General features: G+C 54.6%; 1 protein-coding gene across 7 annotated transcripts in view; it reads left to right on the forward strand.

The window, feature by feature from the left end:
• The window catches only part of LOC110489533 (nuclear receptor coactivator 2), a 193,084-nt gene that overhangs the window by 142,800 nt on the left and 29,303 nt on the right, over positions 1-20,981 (forward strand). For 6 of the 7 annotated variants that reach the window (XM_036945677.1, XM_036945678.1, XM_036945680.1 and 3 more), the window contains 5 exons: positions 1-184; positions 655-766; positions 1,965-2,166; positions 12,746-12,974; positions 13,386-13,525. The exon at positions 1-184 is cut by the window's left edge and continues 38 nt beyond it. In XM_036945677.1, coding sequence (XP_036801572.1) covers positions 1-184; positions 655-766; positions 1,965-2,166; positions 12,746-12,974; positions 13,386-13,525 — 867 coding nt within the window. The remainder of the gene's footprint in view (positions 185-654; positions 767-1,964; positions 2,167-12,745; positions 12,975-13,385; positions 13,526-20,981) is intronic. The other variant, XM_036945682.1, reaches the window with a different exon arrangement.

Genomic DNA, 20,981 nt, shown 5'->3' on the forward strand with positions numbered 1-20,981 from the left:
GGGGGTTGGGGTCCTGGGGGCCCAGGTCAGAGCGGGTCATCATCGGTCCGTCCTCCAGGGGTCCCAGGTCAGCAGGGGACGACGCTCGGCCGTATGGGGCCCAGCCCTGGAGGCACTATGAGACCCAACAGTCAGCCCGGCCCTGGACCCAGACAGATGCTGCAGTCTCAGATGATGGTCAACGGTGAGAGAGTGAATATCTAGTAGTTCTATACCTGGGCTGCTCTACAATATCTCATTCTATACTTATTTTCTAGTGGGGGGGGGGTCTATTGGTGGGTCTTAGCCACTTTCTCCTTGGGTCGTAAGGAACCCAATCCTTTGAAATCAGGCCAATTATTGTGGTTCTACGTACATGGAGTGAGTAGAGCTTGCAGCGCCAGGGTTGTCGGTTCGATTCCCATGAGGGACCAGTACGAAGATTTTTTTAAATTGTTATTTTTTTTTTAAAGTTTTTTTTTTTAAGTATGAAAATGTATGACTAAAATGTAAATGAGAGTTGTAGGGGGACAAGGCTCCCACCTGGTGGCCAGTCACTTGTATAACATCCTGACACACTTCTGTCTCTAACCAATCACCTGCTCTCTAGTAACTCAGCCTGGTATGGACATATGGTTGTTTTAAGTTATGTTAATTTGAATCTCTCTTTTACAGACATGGGTATGGGGCCCCACCAGTTCTCCCAGCAACAGGCTCCACCCAATCAGACGGTTCCGTGGCCAGACAGCGTGATGCCTGTTGAGCAGACCCCCTTCAACCAGAACAGGTACACGCTGCTTTATATCGGGAGCAAAACACATACGAATCCGTTTCAGGAAGTAGTTTTGAGTTCCATGTTACTGTATTCCTTCAGGAGTTTTACAGGAAGTAGTTTTGAGTTCCATGTTACTGGATTCCTTCAGGAGTTTTTCCTGGCCACTCTGCTTCTGCTTTGTCTGCTCTTAGGGGTCTAGGCATAGTTACTGTATAGAACTTTGACAACTCTCTCCTCCCTCCCTCTCCTCCCTCCCTCTCCCCTCCTCCCTCCCTCTCCCTCCCTCTCCCCTCCTACCTCCCTCCCCCTCCCTCTCCCTCCCTCTCCCCTCCTACCTCCCTCCCCCTCCCCTCCTTTCCCCTCCTCCCTCCCTCTCCTCTCCCCTCCTGCCTCCCTCTCCCCTCCTACCTCCCTCTCCCCTCCTCTCCCCTCCTCCCTCCTCTCCCCTCCTCTCCCCTCCTCCCTCCTCTCCCCTCCTCCCTCCTCACTCCTCTCCCCTCCTCCCTCCTCACTCCTCTCCCCTCCTCCCTCCTCTCCCCTCCTCCTCCCTCCTCTCCCCTCCTCCTCCCTCCTCTCCCCTCCTCCCTCCCTCCTCTCCCCTCCTCCCTCCCCTCCTCTTCCCTCCCTCCTCTCCCCTCTTCCCTCCCTCCTCTCCCCTCTTCCCTCCCTCCTCTCCCCTCCTCCCTCCTCTCTCTCCCTCCTCTCCCCTTCTCCCCCCTCTCCCCTCCCCTCCTCCCTCCCTCTCCCCTCCTCTCCCCGCCTCCCTCCCTCTCCCCTCCTCCCTCCCTCTCCCTCCCTCTCCCCTCCTCTCCCCTCCTCCTCCCTCCCTCTCCCCTCCTCCCTCCCTCCTCTCCCCTTCTCCCTTTCCCCTCCTCTCCCCTCCTCCTCCCTCCCTCTCCCCTCTCTCCTCCCTCCCTCTCCCCTTCTCCCTCCCTCTCCCCTCCTCCCTCCCTTTCCCCTCCTCCCTCCCTCCCTCCCTCCCTCTCCCCTCCTCCCTCCCTCCTCTCCCCTTCTCCCTCTCCCCTCCTCTCCCCTCCTCCCTCCCTCTCCCCTCCTCACTCCCTCTCCCCTCCTCTCCCCTCCTCTTCCCTCCCTCCTCTCCCCTCTTCCCTCCCTCCTCTCCCCTCTTCCCTCCCTCCCTCCCTCCCTCCCTCCCTCTCCCCTCCTCCCCTCCTCTCCCCACCTCTCCCCACCTCTCCCCTCTCCCCAGGTCTCTGTATGCGTCTCAGCAACAGCAGCAGCAGGAGGTGTTGTGTGAGGTTCCGGGGCCCAGTGGTCAGAGTCAGGGGCCTGGTGATGGAGGTGGTAGTGATGAGGGGGCTCTCCTATCCCAGCTCTACACCGTGTTAAAGGACTTTGATGGCCTGGAGGAGATAGACAGAGCCCTGGGGATACCGACTCTGATGGGACAGGTCAGTCTGTCCCTGATCCCAGTCTTCTATCTCTGTTTCTTCCCTCTAGCTGGCCTTTTCTCATTTGGCGAATAGTCTGTCCTCCACCGTCTCTCCTCCGTCCTTTCATTGAGGATAGTGATGTGTATCCTACCTGAGTCCTTCGCGGAAAAGTTTTGAAATCTGACACACCCCGTTTTGAATCAGCTTTTGTTTTGTCAAAGGAGAACAATATGCACCTGTTTTTAAAAACAATATGTTTCTTATCATTAATCTAGAAAATGACTTGCACGACCAACTTAATGTTATCCCTTTACACATTCATAAATGTCATTGGCCTGAGTGGAGAAGGAGTCTCATTTCATACAAGCACATTTTCATCCACGTTCCCTCCTCCTTGATTACCTTTGAGGAGAGAGGACGGAGGAGTTGAGCAAACCACTTAAGAAAAGGCCTCTGTCCTTTCTTCCTTTGTCTTAATAGTTTATTATCTCTGACAGGGTTATCACTCTCCACCATCTCTAATCTCTGTGTACCTGGTCTGGTGGGACATGTCAGAATCACTCTCCTCTCACTAGTTCCCATCTGTCTGTCATCCTTCTATCTCTTCTCCTGACTCTACCGTCTCTGTCCTGACTCTACCGTCTCTGTCCTGACTCTACCGTCTCTGTCCTGACTCTACCGTCTCTTTCCTTACTCTACCGTCTCTGTCCTGACTCTACCTGACTCTACCGTCTCTGTCCTGACTCTACCGTCTCTGTCCTGACTCTACCGTCTCTGTCCTGACTCTACCGTCTCTGTCCTGACTCTACCGTCTCTGTCCTGACTCTACCGTCTCTGTGATGACTCTACCGTCTCTGTCCTGACTCTACCGTCTCTGTCCTGACTCTACCGTCTCTGTCCTTACCGTCTCTGTCCTGACTCTACCGTCTCTGTCCTTACCGTCTCTGTCCTTACTCTACCGTCTCTGTCCTGACTCTACCGTCTCTGTCCTGACTCTACCGTCTCTGTCCTGACTCTACCGTCTCTGTCCTGACTCTACCGTCTCTGTCCTGACTCTACCGTCTCTGTCCTGACTCTACCTGACTCTACCGTCTCTGTCCTGACTCTACCGTCTCTGTCCTGACTCTACCGTCTCTGTCTTACTCTACCGTCTCTGTCCTGACTCTACCGTCTCTGTCCTGACTCTACCGTCTCTGTCCTGACTCTACCGTCTCTGTCCTGACTCTACCGTCTCTGTCCTGACTCTACCGTCTCTGTCCTTACCGTCTCTGTCCTTACTCTACCGTCTCTGTCCTGACTCTACCGTCTCTGTCCTGACTCTACCGTCTCTGTCCTGACTCTACCGTCTCTGTCCTGACTCTACCGTCTCTGTCCTGACTCTACCGTCTCTGTCCTGACTCTACCTGACTCTACCGTCTCTGTCCTGACTCTACCGTCTCTGTCCTGACTCTACCGTCTCTGTCTTACTCTACCGTCTCTGTCCTGACTCTACCGTCTCTGTCCTGACTCTACCGTCTCTGTCCTGACTCTACCGTCTCTGTCCTGACTCTACCTGACTCTACCGTCTCTGTCCTGACTCTACCGTCTCTGTCCTGACTCTACCGTCTCTGTCTTACTCTACCGTCTCTGTCCTGACTCTACCGTCTCTGTCCTGACTCTACCGTCTCTGTCCTGACTCTACCGTCTCTGTCCTTACCGTCTCTGTCCTTACTCTACCGTCTCTGTCCTGACTCTACCGTCTCTGTCCTGACTCTACCGTCTCTGTCCTGACTCTACCGTCTCTGTCCTGACTCTACCGTCTCTGTCCTGACTCTACCGTCTCTGTCCTGACTCTACCTGACTCTACCGTCTCTGTCCTGACTCTACCGTCTCTGTCCTGACTCTACCGTCTCTGTCTTACTCTACCGTCTCTGTCCTGACTCTACCGTCTCTGTCCTGACTCTACCGTCTCTGTCCTGACTCTACCGTCTCTGTCCTTACTCTACCGTCTCTGTTCTGACTCTACCGTCTCTGTCCTGACTCTACCTGACTCTACCGTCTCTGTCCTTACCGTCTCTGTCCTGACTCTACCGTCTCTGTCCTTACTCTACCGTCTCTGTCCTGACTCTACCGTCTCTGTCCTGACTCTACCGTCTCTGTCCTGACTCTACCGTCTCTGTCCTGACTCTACCGTCTCTGTCCTGACTCTACCTGACTCTACCGTCTCTGTCCTGACTCTACCGTCTCTGTCCTGACTCTACCGTCTCTGTCTTACTCTACCGTCTCTGTCCTGACTCTACCGTCTCTGTCCTGACTCTACCGTCTCTGTCTTACTCTACCGTCTCTGTCCTGACTCTACCGTCTCTGTCCTGACTCTACCGTCTCTGTCCTGACTCTACCGTCTCTGTCCTGACTCTACCGTCTCTGTCCTTACTCTACCGTCTCTGTTCTGACTCTACCGTCTCTGTCCTGACTCTACCGTCTCTGTTCTGACTCTACCGTCTCTGTCCTGACTCTACCTGACTCTACCGTCTCTGTCCTTACCGTCTCTGTCCTGACTCTACCGTCTCTGTCCTGACTCTACCGTCTCTGTCCTGACTCTACCGTCTCTGTCCTTACCGTCTCTGTCCTGACTCTACCGTCTCTGTCCTTACCGTCTCTGTCCTTACCGTCTCTGTCCTTACTCTACCGTCTCTGTCCTGACTCTACCGTCTCTGTCCTGACTCTACCGTCTCTGTCCTGACTCTACCGTCTCTGTCCTGACTCTACCGTCTCTGTCCTGACTCTACCTGACTCTACCGTCTCTGTCCTGACTCTACCGTCTCTGTCCTGACTCTACCGTCTCTGTCTTACTCTACCGTCTCTGTCCTGACTCTACCGTCTCTGTCCTGACTCTACCGTCTCTGTCTTACTCTACCGTCTCTGTCCTGACTCTACCGTCTCTGTCCTGACTCTACCGTCTCTGTCCTGACTCTACCGTCTCTGTCCTGACTCTACCGTCTCTGTCCTTACTCTACCGTCTCTGTTCTGACTCTACCGTCTCTGTCCTGACTCTACCTGACTCTACCGTCTCTTTCCTTACTCTACCGTCTCTGTCCTGACTCTACCTGACTCTACCGTCTCTGTCCTGACTCTACCGTCTCTGTCCTGACTCTACCGTCTCTGTCCTGACTCTACCGTCTCTGTCCTGACTCTACCGTCTCTTTCCTTACTCTACCGTCTCTGTCCTGACTCTACCTGACTCTACCGTCTCTGTCCTGACTCTACCGTCTCTGTCCTGACTCTACCGTCTCTGTCCTGACTCTACCGTCTCTGTCCTGACTCTACCGTCTCTGTCCTGACTCTACCGTCTCTGTCCTGACTCTACCGTCTCTGTCCTGACTACCGTCTCTGTCCTGACTCTACCGTCTCTGTCCTGACTCTACCGTCTCTGTGATGACTCTACCGTCTCTGTCCTGACTCTACCGTCTCTGTCCTGACTCTACCGTCTCTGTCCTTACCGTCTCTGTCCTGACTCTACCGTCTCTGTCCTTACCGTCTCTGTCCTTACTCTACCGTCTCTGTCCTGACTCTACCGTCTCTGTCCTGACTCTACCGTCTCTGTCCTGACTCTACCGTCTCTGTCCTGACTCTACCGTCTCTGTCCTGACTCTACCGTCTCTGTCCTGACTCTACCGTCTCTGTCTTACTCTACCGTCTCTGTCCTGACTCTACCGTCTCTGTCCTGACTCTACCGTCTCTGTCCTGACTCTACCGTCTCTGTCCTTACTCTACCGTCTCTGTTCTGACTCTACCGTCTCTGTCCTGACTCTACCGTCTCTGTCCTTACCGTCTCTGTCCTGACTCTACCGTCTCTGTCCTTACTCTACCGTCTCTGTCCTGACTCTACCGTCTCTGTCCTGACTCTACCGTCTCTGTCCTGACTCTACCGTCTCTGTCCTTACCGTCTCTGTCCTTACTCTACCGTCTCTGTCCTGACTCTACCGTCTCTGTCCTGACTCTACCGTCTCTGTCCTGACTCTACCGTCTCTGTCCTGACTCTACCTGACTCTACCGTCTCTGTCCTGACTCTACCGTCTCTGTCCTGACTCTACCGTCTCTGTCTTACTCTACCGTCTCTGTCCTGACTCTACCATCTCTGTCCTGACTCTACCGTCTCTGTCTTACTCTACCGTCTCTGTCCTGACTCTACCGTCTCTGTCCTGACTCTACCGTCTCTGTCCTGACTCTACCGTCTCTGTCCTTACTCTACCGTCTCTGTTCTGACTCTACCGTCTCTGTCCTGACTCTACCGTCTCTGTTCTGACTCTACCGTCTCTGTCCTGACTCTACCTGACTCTACCGTCTCTGTCCTTACCGTCTCTGTCCTGACTCTACCGTCTCTGTCCTGACTCTACCGTCTCTGTCCTGACTCTACCGTCTCTGTCCTTACCGTCTCTGTCCTGACTCTACCGTCTCTGTCCTTACCGTCTCTGTCCTTACCGTCTCTGTCCTTACTCTACCGTCTCTGTCCTGACTCTACCGTCTCTGTCCTGACTCTACCGTCTCTGTCCTGACTCTACCGTCTCTGTCCTGACTCTACCGTCTCTGTCCTGACTCTACCTGACTCTACCGTCTCTGTCCTGACTCTACCGTCTCTGTCCTGACTCTACCGTCTCTGTCTTACTCTACCGTCTCTGTCCTGACTCTACCGTCTCTGTCCTGACTCTACCGTCTCTGTCTTACTCTACCGTCTCTGTCCTGACTCTACCGTCTCTGTCCTGACTCTACCGTCTCTGTCCTGACTCTACCGTCTCTGTCCTGACTCTACCGTCTCTGTCCTTACTCTACCGTCTCTGTTCTGACTCTACCGTCTCTGTCCTGACTCTACCTGACTCTACCGTCTCTTTCCTTACTCTACCGTCTCTGTCCTGACTCTACCTGACTCTACCGTCTCTGTCCTGACTCTACCGTCTCTGTCCTGACTCTACCGTCTCTGTCCTGACTCTACCGTCTCTGTCCTGACTCTACCGTCTCTTTCCTTACTCTACCGTCTCTGTCCTGACTCTACCTGACTCTACCGTCTCTGTCCTGACTCTACCGTCTCTGTCCTGACTCTACCGTCTCTGTCCTGACTCTACCGTCTCTGTCCTGACTCTACCGTCTCTGTCCTGACTCTACCGTCTCTGTCCTGACTCTACCGTCTCTGTCCTGACTCTACCGTCTCTGTCCTGACTCTACCGTCTCTGTCCTGACTACCGTCTCTGTCCTGACTCTACCGTCTCTGTCCTGACTCTACCGTCTCTGTGATGACTCTACCGTCTCTGTCCTGACTCTACCGTCTCTGTCCTGACTCTACCGTCTCTGTCCTTACCGTCTCTGTCCTGACTCTACCGTCTCTGTCCTTACCGTCTCTGTCCTTACTCTACCGTCTCTGTCCTGACTCTACCGTCTCTGTCCTGACTCTACCGTCTCTGTCCTGACTCTACCGTCTCTGTCCTGACTCTACCGTCTCTGTCCTGACTCTACCGTCTCTGTCCTGACTCTACCGTCTCTGTCTTACTCTACCGTCTCTGTCCTGACTCTACCGTCTCTGTCCTGACTCTACCGTCTCTGTCCTGACTCTACCGTCTCTGTCCTTACTCTACCGTCTCTGTTCTGACTCTACCGTCTCTGTCCTGACTCTACCGTCTCTGTCCTTACCGTCTCTGTCCTGACTCTACCGTCTCTGTCCTTACTCTACCGTCTCTGTCCTGACTCTACCGTCTCTGTCCTGACTCTACCGTCTCTGTCCTGACTCTACCGTCTCTGTCCTTACCGTCTCTGTCCTTACTCTACCGTCTCTGTCCTGACTCTACCGTCTCTGTCCTGACTCTACCGTCTCTGTCCTGACTCTACCGTCTCTGTCCTGACTCTACCGTCTCTGTCCTGACTCTACCGTCTCTGTCCTGACTCTACCGTCTCTGTCCTGACTCTACCGTCTCTGTCTTACTCTACCGTCTCTGTCCTGACTCTACCGTCTCTGTCCTGACTCTACCGTCTCTGTCCTGACTCTACCGTCTCTGTCCTTACTCTACCGTCTCTGTTCTGACTCTACCGTCTCTGTCCTGACTCTACCGTCTCTGTCCTTACCGTCTCTGTCCTGACTCTACCGTCTCTGTCCTTACTCTACCGTCTCTGTCCTGACTCTACCGTCTCTGTCCTGACTCTACCGTCTCTGTCCTGACTCTACCGTCTCTGTCCTGACTCTACCTGACTCTACCGTCTCTGTCCTGACTCTACCGTCTCTGTCCTGACTCTACCGTCTCTGTCCTGACTCTACCGTCTCTGTCCTGACTCTACCATCTCTGTCCTGACTCTACCGTCTCTGTCCTGACTCTACCGTCTCTGTTCTGACTCTACCGTCTCTGTCCTGACTCTACCTGACTCTACCGTCTCTGTCCTTACCGTCTCTGTCCTGACTCTACCGTCTCTGTCCTGACTCTACCGTCTCTGTCCTGACTCTACCGTCTCTGTCCTTACCGTCTCTTTCCTGACTCTACCGTCTCTGTCCTTACCGTCTCTGTCCTTACCGTCTCTGTCCTTACTCTACCGTCTCTGTCCTGACTCTACCGTCTCTGTCCTGACTCTACCGTCTCTGTCCTGACTCTACCGTCTCTGTCCTGACTCTACCTGACTCTACCGTCTCTGTCCTGACTCTACCGTCTCTGTCCTGACTCTACCGTCTCTGTCTTACTCTACCGTCTCTGTCCTGACTCTACCGTCTCTGTCCTGACTCTACCGTCTCTGTCCTGACTCTACCGTCTCTGTCCTGACTCTACCGTCTCTGTCCTGACTCTACCGTCTCTGTCCTTACTCTACCGTCTCTGTTCTGACTCTACCGTCTCTGTCCTGACTCTACCTGACTCTACCGTCTCTGTCCTTACCGTCTCTGTCCTGACTCTACCGTCTCTGTCCTGACTCTACCGTCTCTGTCCTGACTCTACCGTCTCTGTCCTGACTCTACCGTCTCTGTCCTGACTCTACCGTCTCTGTCCTGACTCTACCGTCTCTGTCCTGACTCTACCTGACTCTACCGTCTCTGTCCTGACTCTACCGTCTCTGTCCTGACTCTACCGTCTCTGTCTTACTCTACCGTCTCTGTCCTGACTCTACCGTCTCTGTCCTGACTTTACCGTCTCTGTCCTGACTCTACCGTCTCTGTCCTTACTCTACCGTCTCTGTTCTGACTCTACCGTCTCTGTCCTGACTCTACCTGACTCTACCGTCTCTGTCCTTACCGTCTCTGTCCTGACTCTACCGTCTCTGTCCTTACTCTACCGTCTCTGTCCTGACTCTACCTGACTCTACCGTCTCTGTCCTGACTCTACCGTATCTGTCCTGACTCTACCGTATCTGTCCTGACTCTACCGTCTCTGTCCTGACTCTACCGTCTCTGTCCTGACTCTACCTGACTCTACCGTCTCTGTCCCTACTCTACCGTCTCTGTCCCTACTCTACCGTCTCTGTCCTGACTCTTCCGTCTCTGTCCTTACTCTACCGTCTCTGTCCTTACCGTCTCTATCCTGACTCTACCGTCTCTGTCCTGACTCTACCGTCTCTGTCCTGACTCTACCGTCTCTGTCCTGACTCTACCGTCTCTGTCCTTACCGTCTCTGTCCTGACTCTACCGTCTCTGTCCTGACTCTACCGTCTCTGTCCTGACTCTACCGTCTCTGTCCTGACTCTACCGTCTCTGTCCTTACCGTCTCTGTCCTGACTCTACCTGACTCTACCGTCTCTCTCCTGACTCTACCGTCTCTGTCCTCACTCTACCGTCTCTGTCCTGACTCTACCGTCTCTGTCCTGACTCTTCCGTCTCTGTCCTTACTCTACCGTCTCTGTCCTTACCGTCTCTATCCTGACTCTACCGTCTCTGTCCTGACTCTACCGTCTCTGTCCTGACTCTACCGTCTCTGTCCTGACTCTACCGTCTCTGTCCTTACCGTCTCTGTCCTTACCGTCTCTGTCCTGACTCTACCGTCTCTGTCCTGACTCTACCGTCTCTGTCCTGACTCTACCGTCTCTGTCCTGACTCTACCGTCTCTGTCCTTACCGTCTCTGTCCTGACTCTACCTGACTCTACCGTCTCTCTCCTGACTCTACCGTCTCTGTCCTCACTCTACCGTCTCTGTCCTGACTCTACCGTCTCTGTCCTGACTCTACCGTCTCTGTCCTGACTCTACCGTCTCTGTCCTTACCGTCTCTGTCCTGACTCTACCTGACTCTACCGTCTCTGTCCTGACTCTACCGTCTCTGTCCTTACCGTCTCTCTCCTGACTCTACCGTCTCTCTCCTGACTCTACCGTCTCTGTCCTCACTCTACCGTCTCTGTCCTGACTCTACCGTCTCTCTCCTGACTCTACCGTCTCTGTCCTCACTCTACCGTCTCTGTCCTGACTCTACCGTCTCTGTCCTGACTCTACCTGACTCTACCGTCTCTGTCCTGACTCTACCGTCTCTGTCCTGACTCTACCGTCTCTGTCCTTACCGTCTCTGTCCTGACTCTACCGTCTCTGTCCTGACTCTACCGTCTCTGTCCTGACTCTACCGTCTCTGTCCTGACTCTACCGTCTCTGTCCTTACCGTCTCTGTCCTGACTCTACCTGACTCTACCGTCTCTCTCCTGACTCTACCGTCTCTCTCCTGACTCTACCGTCTCTGTCCTCACTCTACCGTCTCTGTCCTGACTCTACCGTCTCTGTCCTGACTCTTCCGTCTCTGTCCTTACTCTACCGTCTCTGTCCTTACCGTCTCTCTCCTGACTCTACCGTCTCTGTCCTCACTCTACCGTCTCTGTCCTGACTCTACCGTCTCTGTCCTGACTCTACCGTCTCTGTCCTTACCGTCTCTGTCCTGACTCTACCGTCTCTCTCCTGACTCTACCGTCTCTGTCCTCACTCTACCGTCTCTGTCCTGACTCTACCGTCTCTGTCCTGACTCTACCGTCTCTGTCCTTACTCTACCGTCTCTGTCCTGACTCTACCGTCTCTGTCCTTACCGTCTCTGTCCTGACTCTACCGTCTCTGTCCTGACTCTACCGTCTCTGTCCTGACTCTACCGTCTCTGTCCTGACTCTTCCTGACTCTACCGTCTCTGTCCTGACTCTACCGTCTCTGTCCTGACCCTACCGTCTCTGTCCTGACTCTACCTGACTCTACCGTCTCTGTCCTTACCGTCTCTTTCCTGACTCTACCGTCTCTGTCCTGACTCTACCGTCTCTGTCCTGACTCTACCGTCTCTGTCCTGACTCTACCGTCTCTGTCCTTACTCTACCGTCTCTGTCCTTACTCTACCGTCTCTGTCCTGACTCTACCGTCTCTGTCCTGACTCTACCGTCTCTGTCCTGACTCTACCGTCTCTGTCCTGACTCTACCGTCTCTGTCCTGACTCTACCGTCTCTGTCCTGACTCTACCGTCTCTGTCCTGACTCTACCGTCTCTGTCCTGACTCTACCGTCTCTGTCCTGACTCTACCGTCTCTCTACCGTCTCTGTCCTGACTCTACCGTCTCTGTCCTGACTCTACCGTCTCTGTCCTCACTCTACCGTCTCTGTCCTCACTCTACCGTCTCTGTCCTGACTCTACCGTCTCTGTCCTGACTCTACCGTCTCTGTCCTGACTCTACCGTCTCTGTCCTTACTCTACCGTCTCTGTCCTGACTCTACCGTCTCTGTCCTGACTCTACCGTCTCTGTCCTGACTCTACCGTCTCTTTCCTGACTCTACCGTCTCTGTCCTGACTCTACCGTCTCTGTCCTGACTCTACCGTCTCTGTCCTGACTCTACCGTCTCTGTCCTTACTCTACCGTCTCTGTCCTTACTCTACCGTCTCTGTCCTGACTCTACCGTCTCTGTCCTGACTCTACCGTCTCTGTCCTGACTCTACCGTCTCTGTCCTGACTCTACCGTCTCTGTCCTGACTCTACCGTCTCTGTCCTGACTCTACCGTCTCTGTCCTGACTCTACCGTCTCTGTCCTGACTCTTCCTTCTTTTTGTCCTCTTTTTCAGCTCTTCCATCTCTTCTTTCTCTGCTCCTTCTCATTGTTCTGTAGCTCCTTCTTGGATGTTCCCTCTTTTACATCTATCAGTTGATCCTTCTCTCCTCCTTCTCACCCCTCTCTTCTCTCCTCTCACCCCTCTCTTCTCTCCTCTCACCCCTCTCTTCTCTCCTCTCATCCCTCTCTCCTCTCCTTCTCACCCTCTCTCCTCTCACCCCTCTCTTCTCTCCTCTCACCCCTCTCTCCTCTCCTCTCACCCCTCTCTCTCCTCCTCATCCCTCTCTCCTCTCCTTCTCACCCTCTCTCCTCTCCTTCTCACCCCCTCTCCTCTCACCCCTCTCTTCTCTCCTCTCACCCCTCTCTCCTCTCCTTCTCACCCCTCTCTCCTCTCTTTCTCACCCCTCTCTCTCTCCTCTCCTTCTCACCCCTTTCTCTCTCCTCTCCTTCTCACCCCTTTCTCTCTCCTCTCCTTCTCACCCCTCTCTCTCTCCTCTCCTTCTCACCCCTCTCTCTCTCCTCTCCTTCTCACCCCTCTCTCTCTCTCCTCTCCTTCTCATCCCTCTCTCCTTTCCTACTCATCCCTCTCTCCTTTCCCAACAGGGTCAGTCTGTAGATCAGGATCAGTTCTCTTCAGACCCGTCCATGTTGTTGGACCAGAAGCCTCCAGTGTATGGCCAGCAGGACCTGCCACCTGGCTCCCATCTAGCCCAGAGAGGGTACCACGGCCCTGGGTCCGGCAGACCCATGCAGGACCCCACACCTGGCTCCCTTCTATCCCAGAGAGGATACCACGACCCTGGGTCTGGCAGACCCATGCAGGACCCCACAGGTAGTGGTGGGAATTGGCAGGGACCACACAGTTCAATTGTATTCTTCAATTCTTGAGTTACGATTCAATACGTATTGGGATCATATACAGTGGGGCAAAATATTTTTATTTTCCACCATAATTTGCAAATAAATTCATTAAAAATCCTACAATGTGATTTTCTGGATTTGTTTTCTCATTTCGTCTGTCATAGTTGAAGTGTACCTATGATGAAAATTACAGGCCTCTCCCATCTTTTTAAGTGGGAAAACTTGCACAATTGGTGGCTGACTAAATACTTTTTTGCCCCACTGTATGTATCACAATTCTATATGTATTGTGATTCGATATTCCAAACACATTGACAATATGCCTGCTGCAAAGGGAGAAGAGAGCCATGAAAAAATAATAATTTTCCTCCTCTACCCACAGGGCAAGGCTTCCACCCCATGGCTGTCCAGATGGGCCCCAGACCAGGATACCCCATCATGAGGCTGAGGCCCCAAGCGGTGGTTCCTAACCAGCCTAATACACTGAGGCTACAGCTGCAGCACCGGCTACAGGTACAACAGGTACAGAGACGGACGGACGGAGAGACGGACGGACAGATGGACGGACGGACGGAGAGACGGACGGACGGAGGGAGGGAGGGACAGAGAGACGGACGGACGGACGGGGAGAGGGACGGGCGGACGGAGGGAGGGAGGGACGGACGGACGGAGGGAGGGAGGGAGGGAGCGACGGACGGACGGACGGACGGACGGACGGACGGAGGGAGGGACGGAGGGAGGGAGGGAGAGACGGAGGGACGGAGGGAGGGAGAGACGGACGGACGGAGGGAGGGAGGGAGAGACGGACAGAGAGACGAACGGAGAAAGAGAGAGACGGACGGAGGGACGGACGGACGGAGGGACGGGCGGAGAGACGGACGGAGGGAGCGAGACGGACGGACGGACAGAGAGAGACGGACGGAGGGACGGACGGAGGGAGAGAGACGGACGGACGGAGGGAGAGAGAGACGGCCGGACAGAGGGAGGGAGGGAGGGAGGGACGGACGGAGGGAGGGAGAGACGGATGGACGGAGAGACGGACGGACGGACGGACGGACAGACGGACGGAGGTAGGGAGAGACGGACGGAGGGAGAGAGAGACGGACGGAGGGACGGACGGACAGACGGACGGAGAGACGGACGGACGGACGGACGGAGGGACGGACGGAGGGACGGACGGCGGGAGAGAGAGAGACGGACGGACGGAGAGACGGACGGACGGACGGAGAGACGGACGGACGGACGGAGAGACGGACGGACGGACGGAGAGACGGACGGACGGACGGAGAGACGGACGGACGGAGAGACGGACGGACGGAGGGAGAGAGGGACGGAGGGAGAGAGGGACGGACGGAGAGAGGGACGGACAGATGGACGGACGGACGGAGAGACGGACGGACGGAGGGAGGGAGGGACAGAGGGACGGACGGACGGACGGACGGACGGGGAGAGGGACGGACGGAGGGACGGAGGGAGGGACGGAGGGAGGGAGGGAGAGACGGACGGACGGAGGGAGGGAGGGAGGGAGAGACGGACGGACGGAGGGAGGGAGGGAGAGACTGACAGAGAGACGGACGGAGAGAGAGAGAGACGGACGGACGGACGGACGGAGAGACGGACGGAGGGAGCGAGACGGACGGACAGACAGAGAGAGACGGACGGAGGGACGGACGGAGGGAGAGTGAGACGGACGGACGGAGGGAGAGTGAGACGGACGGACGGAGGGAGGGAGGGAGGGAGGGACGGAGGGAGGGAGGGAGAGACGGATGGACGGAGAGACGGACGGACGGACAGACGGAGGGAGGGAGGGAGAGACGGACGGAGGGAGAGACAGACGGACGGACGGACGGAGGGACGGACGGAGGGACGGACGGAGGGACGGACGGACGGACGGAGAGGGACGGAGGGAGAGAGGGACGGACGGAGAGAGGGACGGACAGATGGACGGACGGACGGAGAGACGGACGGACGGAGGGAGGGAGGGACAGAGAGACGGACGGACGGACGGACGGACGGGGAGAGGGACGGACGGAGGGACGGAGGGAGGGACGGAGGGAGGGAGGGAGAGACGGACGGACGGAGGGAGGGAGGGAGGGAGAGACGGACGGACGGAGGGAGGGAGGGAGAGACTGACAGAGAGACGGACGGAGAGAGAGAGAGACGGACGGACGGACGGACGGAGAGACGGACGGAGGGAGCGAGACGGACGGACAGACAGAGAGAGACGGACGGAGGGACGGACGGAGGGAGAGTGAGACGGACGGACGGAGGGAGAGTGAGACGGACGGACGGAGGGAGGGAGGGAGGGAGGGACGGAGGGAGGGAGGGAGAGACGGATGGACGGAGAGACGGACGGACGGACAGACGGAGGGAGGGAGGGAGAGACGGACGGAGGGAGAGACAGACGGACGGACGGACGGAGGGACGGACGGAGGGACGGACGGAGGGACGGACGGACGGACGGAGGGACGGACGGACAGACGGACGGAGGGACGGACGGACGGCGGGAGAGAGAGACGGACGGACGGAGAGACGGACGGACGGAGAGACGGACGGACGGAGGGAGAGAGAGACGGACAGACGGACGGAGAGACGGACGGAGGGAGAGACGGACGGAGGGAGAGAGGGACGGAGGGAGAGAGGGACGGAGGGAGAGAGGGACGGAGGGAGAGACGGACGGACGGAGAGACGGACGGACGGAGAGACGGACGGATGGAGAGAGAGACGGACGGACGGAGGGAGAGAGAGACGGACGGACGGACGGAGAGACGGACGGACGGAGGGAGAGAGAGACGGACGGAGGGAGGGAGGGAGGGAGAGAGGGAGGGACGGAGGGAGAGAGGGACGGAGGGAGAGAGGGAGGGAGGGAGAGAGGGAGGGAGGGACGGAGGGAGAGAGGGAGGGACGGAGGGAGAGAGGGAGGAACGGACGGAGAGAGGGAGGGACGGACGGACGGAGGGAGGGACGGAGAGACGGACGGAGGGAGAGACGGACGGAGGGAGGGAGGGAGGGAAGAACGGAGGGACAGACGGACGGACGGGCGGACGGAAGGACGGACGGAGAGACGGACGGACGGAGACACGGAAGGACGGAGAGACTGAAGGACGGACGGAGAGACGGAAGAACGGACAGAGACTGAAGTACGGAGGGACGGAGAGACAGACGGACGGAGGGAAGAACGGACGGACGGATGGAGGGACTGACGGACGGACGGGCGGAGGGAAGGACGGGCGGAGGGAAGGACGGACGGACGGACGGAGGGACTGAAGGACGGACGGAGAGACGGACAGGCGGAGGGACTGAAGGACGGACGGAGGGAAGAACGGAGGGACAGACGGACGGACGGGCGGACGGAAGGACGGACGGAGAGACGGACGGACGGAGACACGGAAGGACGGAGAGACTGAAGGACGGACGGAGGGAAGAACGGAGGGACGGACGGACGGAGGGAAGAACGGAGGGACGGACGGACGGAGGGACGGAGAGAGAGAGAGAGACGGAAGGAGAGAGAGAGGGAGGGAGAGACGGACGGACGGAGAGACGGACGGATGGAGGGAGGGAGGGAGGGAGAGACGGACGGACGGAGGAGACGGACGGAGAGAGAGACGGACGGACAGATGGAGGGAGGGAGGGAGGGAGAGACGGACGGACGGAGGGAGAGAGAGAGATGGACGGAGGGATGGACGGACGGAAGGAGAGAGAGAGACGGACGGAGGGACGGAGGGACGGAGAGAGAGATGGACGGAGGGAGGGAGAGAGAGACGGACGGACGGAGGAGACGGACGGAGAGAGAGACGGACGGACAGACGGAGGGAGGGAGGGAGGGAGAGACGGACGGACGGAGGGAGAGAGAGAGACGGACGGAGGGACGGACGGACGGAAGGAGAGAGAGAGACGGACGGAGGGACGGACGGACGGAGAGACGGACGGAGGGAGAGAGACGGACGGACGGAGGGAGAGAGAGAGACGGACGGACGGACGGACGGAGGGAGAGAGAGACGGACGGACGGACGGACGGAGGGAGAGAGAGAGACGGACGGACGGACGGACGGAGAGACGGAGGGAGGGAGGGAAAGACGGACGGACGGAGGGAGCGAGAGAGACGGACGGAGGGATGGACGGACGGACGGAGAGACGGACGGAGGGAGGGAGAGAGACGGACGGACAGACGGAGGGAGGGAGAGAGAGACGGACGGAGGGAGAGAGAGACGGACGGGCGGACGGGGGGATGGAGGGAGGGACGGAGGGAGAGAGAGACTGAGGGAGGGACGGACGGACGGACGGAGGGAGAGAGAGACGGACGGAGGGACGGACGGAGGGAGAGAGAGACGGACGGACAGACGGAGTGAGGGACGGACGGAGGCTCGGACGGAGAGATGGGGAGACTGACGGAGAGACGGACGGACGGAGAGACGGACGGAGGGAGAGAGACGGACGGAGGGAGGAACTGACGGAGATACGGACGGAGGGACTGAGGGAGAGGCGGAAGGACGGACGGAGAGATGGAAGAACGGACAGAGACTGAAGTACGGAGGGACGGAGAGACAGACGGACGGAGGGAAGAACGGACGGACGGATGGAGGGACTGACGGACGGACGGGCGGAGGGAAGGACGGGCGGAGGGAAGGACGGACGGACGGACGGAGGGACTGAAGGACGGACGGAGAGACGGACAGGCGGAGGGACTGAAGGACGGACGGAGGGAAGAACGGAGGGACAGACGGACGGACGGGCGGACGGAAGGACGGACGGAGAGACGGACGGACGGAGACACGGAAGGACGGAGAGACTGAAGGACGGACGGAGGGAAGAACGGAGGGACAGACGGACGGGCGGGCGGACGGAAGGACGGAGAGACTGAAGGACGGACGGAGGGAAGAACGGACGGAAAGACGGAGGGACAGGCGGAGGGAAGGACAGAGAGACGGCGGGAGGGACTGACGGACGGAGTTTGGGAGGGACGGATAAAGAGACATCACAGGCAGATCACTGACTAAACAGACTGTTACAACTGGTCACTACTGGGTTTATATCTGACTGTAAACAGACTGTTACAACTGGTCACTACTGGGTTTATATCTGACAGTAAACAGACTGTTACAACTGGTCACTACTGGGTTTGTATCTGACTGTAAACAGACTGTTACAACTGGTCACTACTGGGTTTATATCTGACTGTAAACAGACTGTTACAACTGGTCACTACTGGGTTTATATCTGACTGTAAACAGACTGTTACAACTGGTCACTACTGGGTTTATATCTGACTGTAAACAGACTGTTACAACTGGTCACTACTGGGTTTATATCTGACTGTAAACAGACTGTTACAACTGGTCACTACTGGGTTTATATCTGACTAAACAGACTGTTACAACTGGTCACTACTGGGTTTATATCTGACTGTAAACAGACTGTTACAACTGGTCACTACTGGGTTTATATCTGACTGTAAACAGACTGTTACAACTGGTCACTACTGGGTTTATATCTGACAGTAAACAGACTATTACAACTGGTCACTACTGGGTTTATATCTGACTGTAAACAGACTGTTACAACTGGTCACTACTGGGTTTATATCTGACTAAACAGACTGTTACAACTGGTCACTACTGGGTTTATATCTGACTGTAAACAGACTGTTACAACTGGTCACTACTGGGTTTATATCTGACTGTAAACAGACTGTTACAACTGGTCACTACTGGGTTTATATCTGACAGTAAACAGACTATTACAACTGGTCACTACTGGGTTTATATCTGACTGTAAACAGACTGTTACAACTGGTCACTACTGGGTTTATATCTGACTGTAAACAGACTGTTACAACTGGTCACTACTGGGTTTATATCTGACTGTAAACAGACTGTTACAACTGGTCACTACTGGGTTTATATCTGACAGTAAACAGACTGTTACAACTGGTCACTACTGGGTTTATATCTGACTGTAAACAGACTGTTACAACTGGTCACTACTGGGTTTATATCTGACTGTAAACAGACTGTTACAACTGGTCACTACTGGGTTTATATCTGACTGTAAACAGACTGTTACAACTGGTCACTACTGGGTTTATATCTGACAGTAAACAGACTATTACAACTGGTCACTACTGGGTTTATATCTGACTGTAAACAGACTGTTACAACTGGTCACTACTGGGTTTATATCTGACTGTAAACAGACTGTTACAACTGGTCACTACTGGGTTTATATCTGACAGTAAACAGACTATTACAACTGGTCACTACTGGGTTTATATCTGACTGTAAACAGACTGTTACAACTGGTCACTACTGGGTTTATATCTGACTAAACAGACTGTTACAACTGGTCACTACTGGGTTTATATCTGACTGTAAACAGACTGTTACAACTGGTCACTACTGGGTTTATATCTGACAGTAAACAGACTGTTACAACTGGTCACTACTGGGTTTATATCTGACTGTAAACAGACTGTTACAACTGGTCACTACTGGGTTTATATCTGACAGTAAACAGACTGTTACAACTGGTCACTACTGGGTTTGTATCTGACTAAACAGACTGTTACAACTGGTCACTACTGGGTTTATATCTGACTGTAAACAGACTGTTACAACTGGTCACTACTGGGTTTATATCTGACTAAACAGACTGTTACAACTGGTCACTACTGGGTTTATATCTGACTGTAAACAGACTGTTACAACTGGTCACTACTGGGTTTATATCTGACTGTAAACAGACTATTACAACTGGTCACTACTGGGTTTATATCTGACTGTAAACAGACTGTTACAACTGGTCACTACTGGGTTTATATCTGACTAAACAGACTGTTACAACTGGTCACTACTTGGTTTATATCTGACAGTAAACAGACTGTTACAACTGGTCACTACTGGGTTTATATCTGACAGTAAACAGACTGTTACAACTGGTCACTACTGGGTTTATATCTGACTGTAAACAGACTGTTACAACTGGTCACTACTGGGTTTATATCTGACAGTAAACAGACTATTACAACTGGTCACTACTGGGTTTATATCTGACTGTAAACAGACTATTACAACTGGTCACTACTGGGTTTATATCTGACTGTAATCAGACTGTTACAACTGGTCACTACTGGGTTTATATCTGACTAAACAGACTGTTACAACTGGTCACTACTGGGTTTATATCTGACTGTAAACAGACTGTTACAACTGGTCACTACTGGGTTTATATCTGACTGTAAACAGACTGTTACAACTGGTCACTACTGGGTTTATATCTGACAGTAAACAGACTGTTACAACTGGTCACTACTGGGTTTGTATCTGACTAAACAGACTGTTACAACTGGTCACTACTGGGTTTATATCTGACAGTAAACAGACTGTTACAACTGGTCACTACTGGGTTTGTATCTGACTAAACAGACTGTTACAACTGGTCACTACTGGGTTTATATCTGACTGTAAACAGACTGTTACAACTGGTCACTACTGGGTTTATATCTGACTGTAAACAGACTGTTACAACTGGTCACTACTGGGTTTATATCTGACAGTAAACAGACTGTTACAACTGGTCACTACTGGGTTTGTATCTGACTAAACAGACTGTTACAACTGGTCACTACTGGGTTTATATCTGACTGTAAACAGACTGTTACAACTGGTCACTACTGGGTTTATATCTGACTAAACAGACTGTTACAACTGGTCACTACTGGGTTTATATCTGACTGTAAACAGACTGTTACAACTGGTCACTACTGGGTTTATATCTGACTAAACAGACTATTACAACTGGTCACTACTGGGTTTATATCTGACTGTAAACAGACTGTTACAACTGGTCACTACTGGGTTTATATCTGACTAAACAGACTGTTACAACTGGTCACTACTTGGTTTATATCTGACAGTAAACAGACTGTTACAACTGGTCACTACTGGGTTTATATCTGACAGTAAACAGACTGTTACAACTG

Source organism: Oncorhynchus mykiss, chromosome 15 (assembly GCF_013265735.2).
Source record: "Oncorhynchus mykiss isolate Arlee chromosome 15, USDA_OmykA_1.1, whole genome shotgun sequence".
NCBI lineage: Eukaryota > Metazoa > Chordata > Actinopteri > Salmoniformes > Salmonidae > Oncorhynchus > Oncorhynchus mykiss.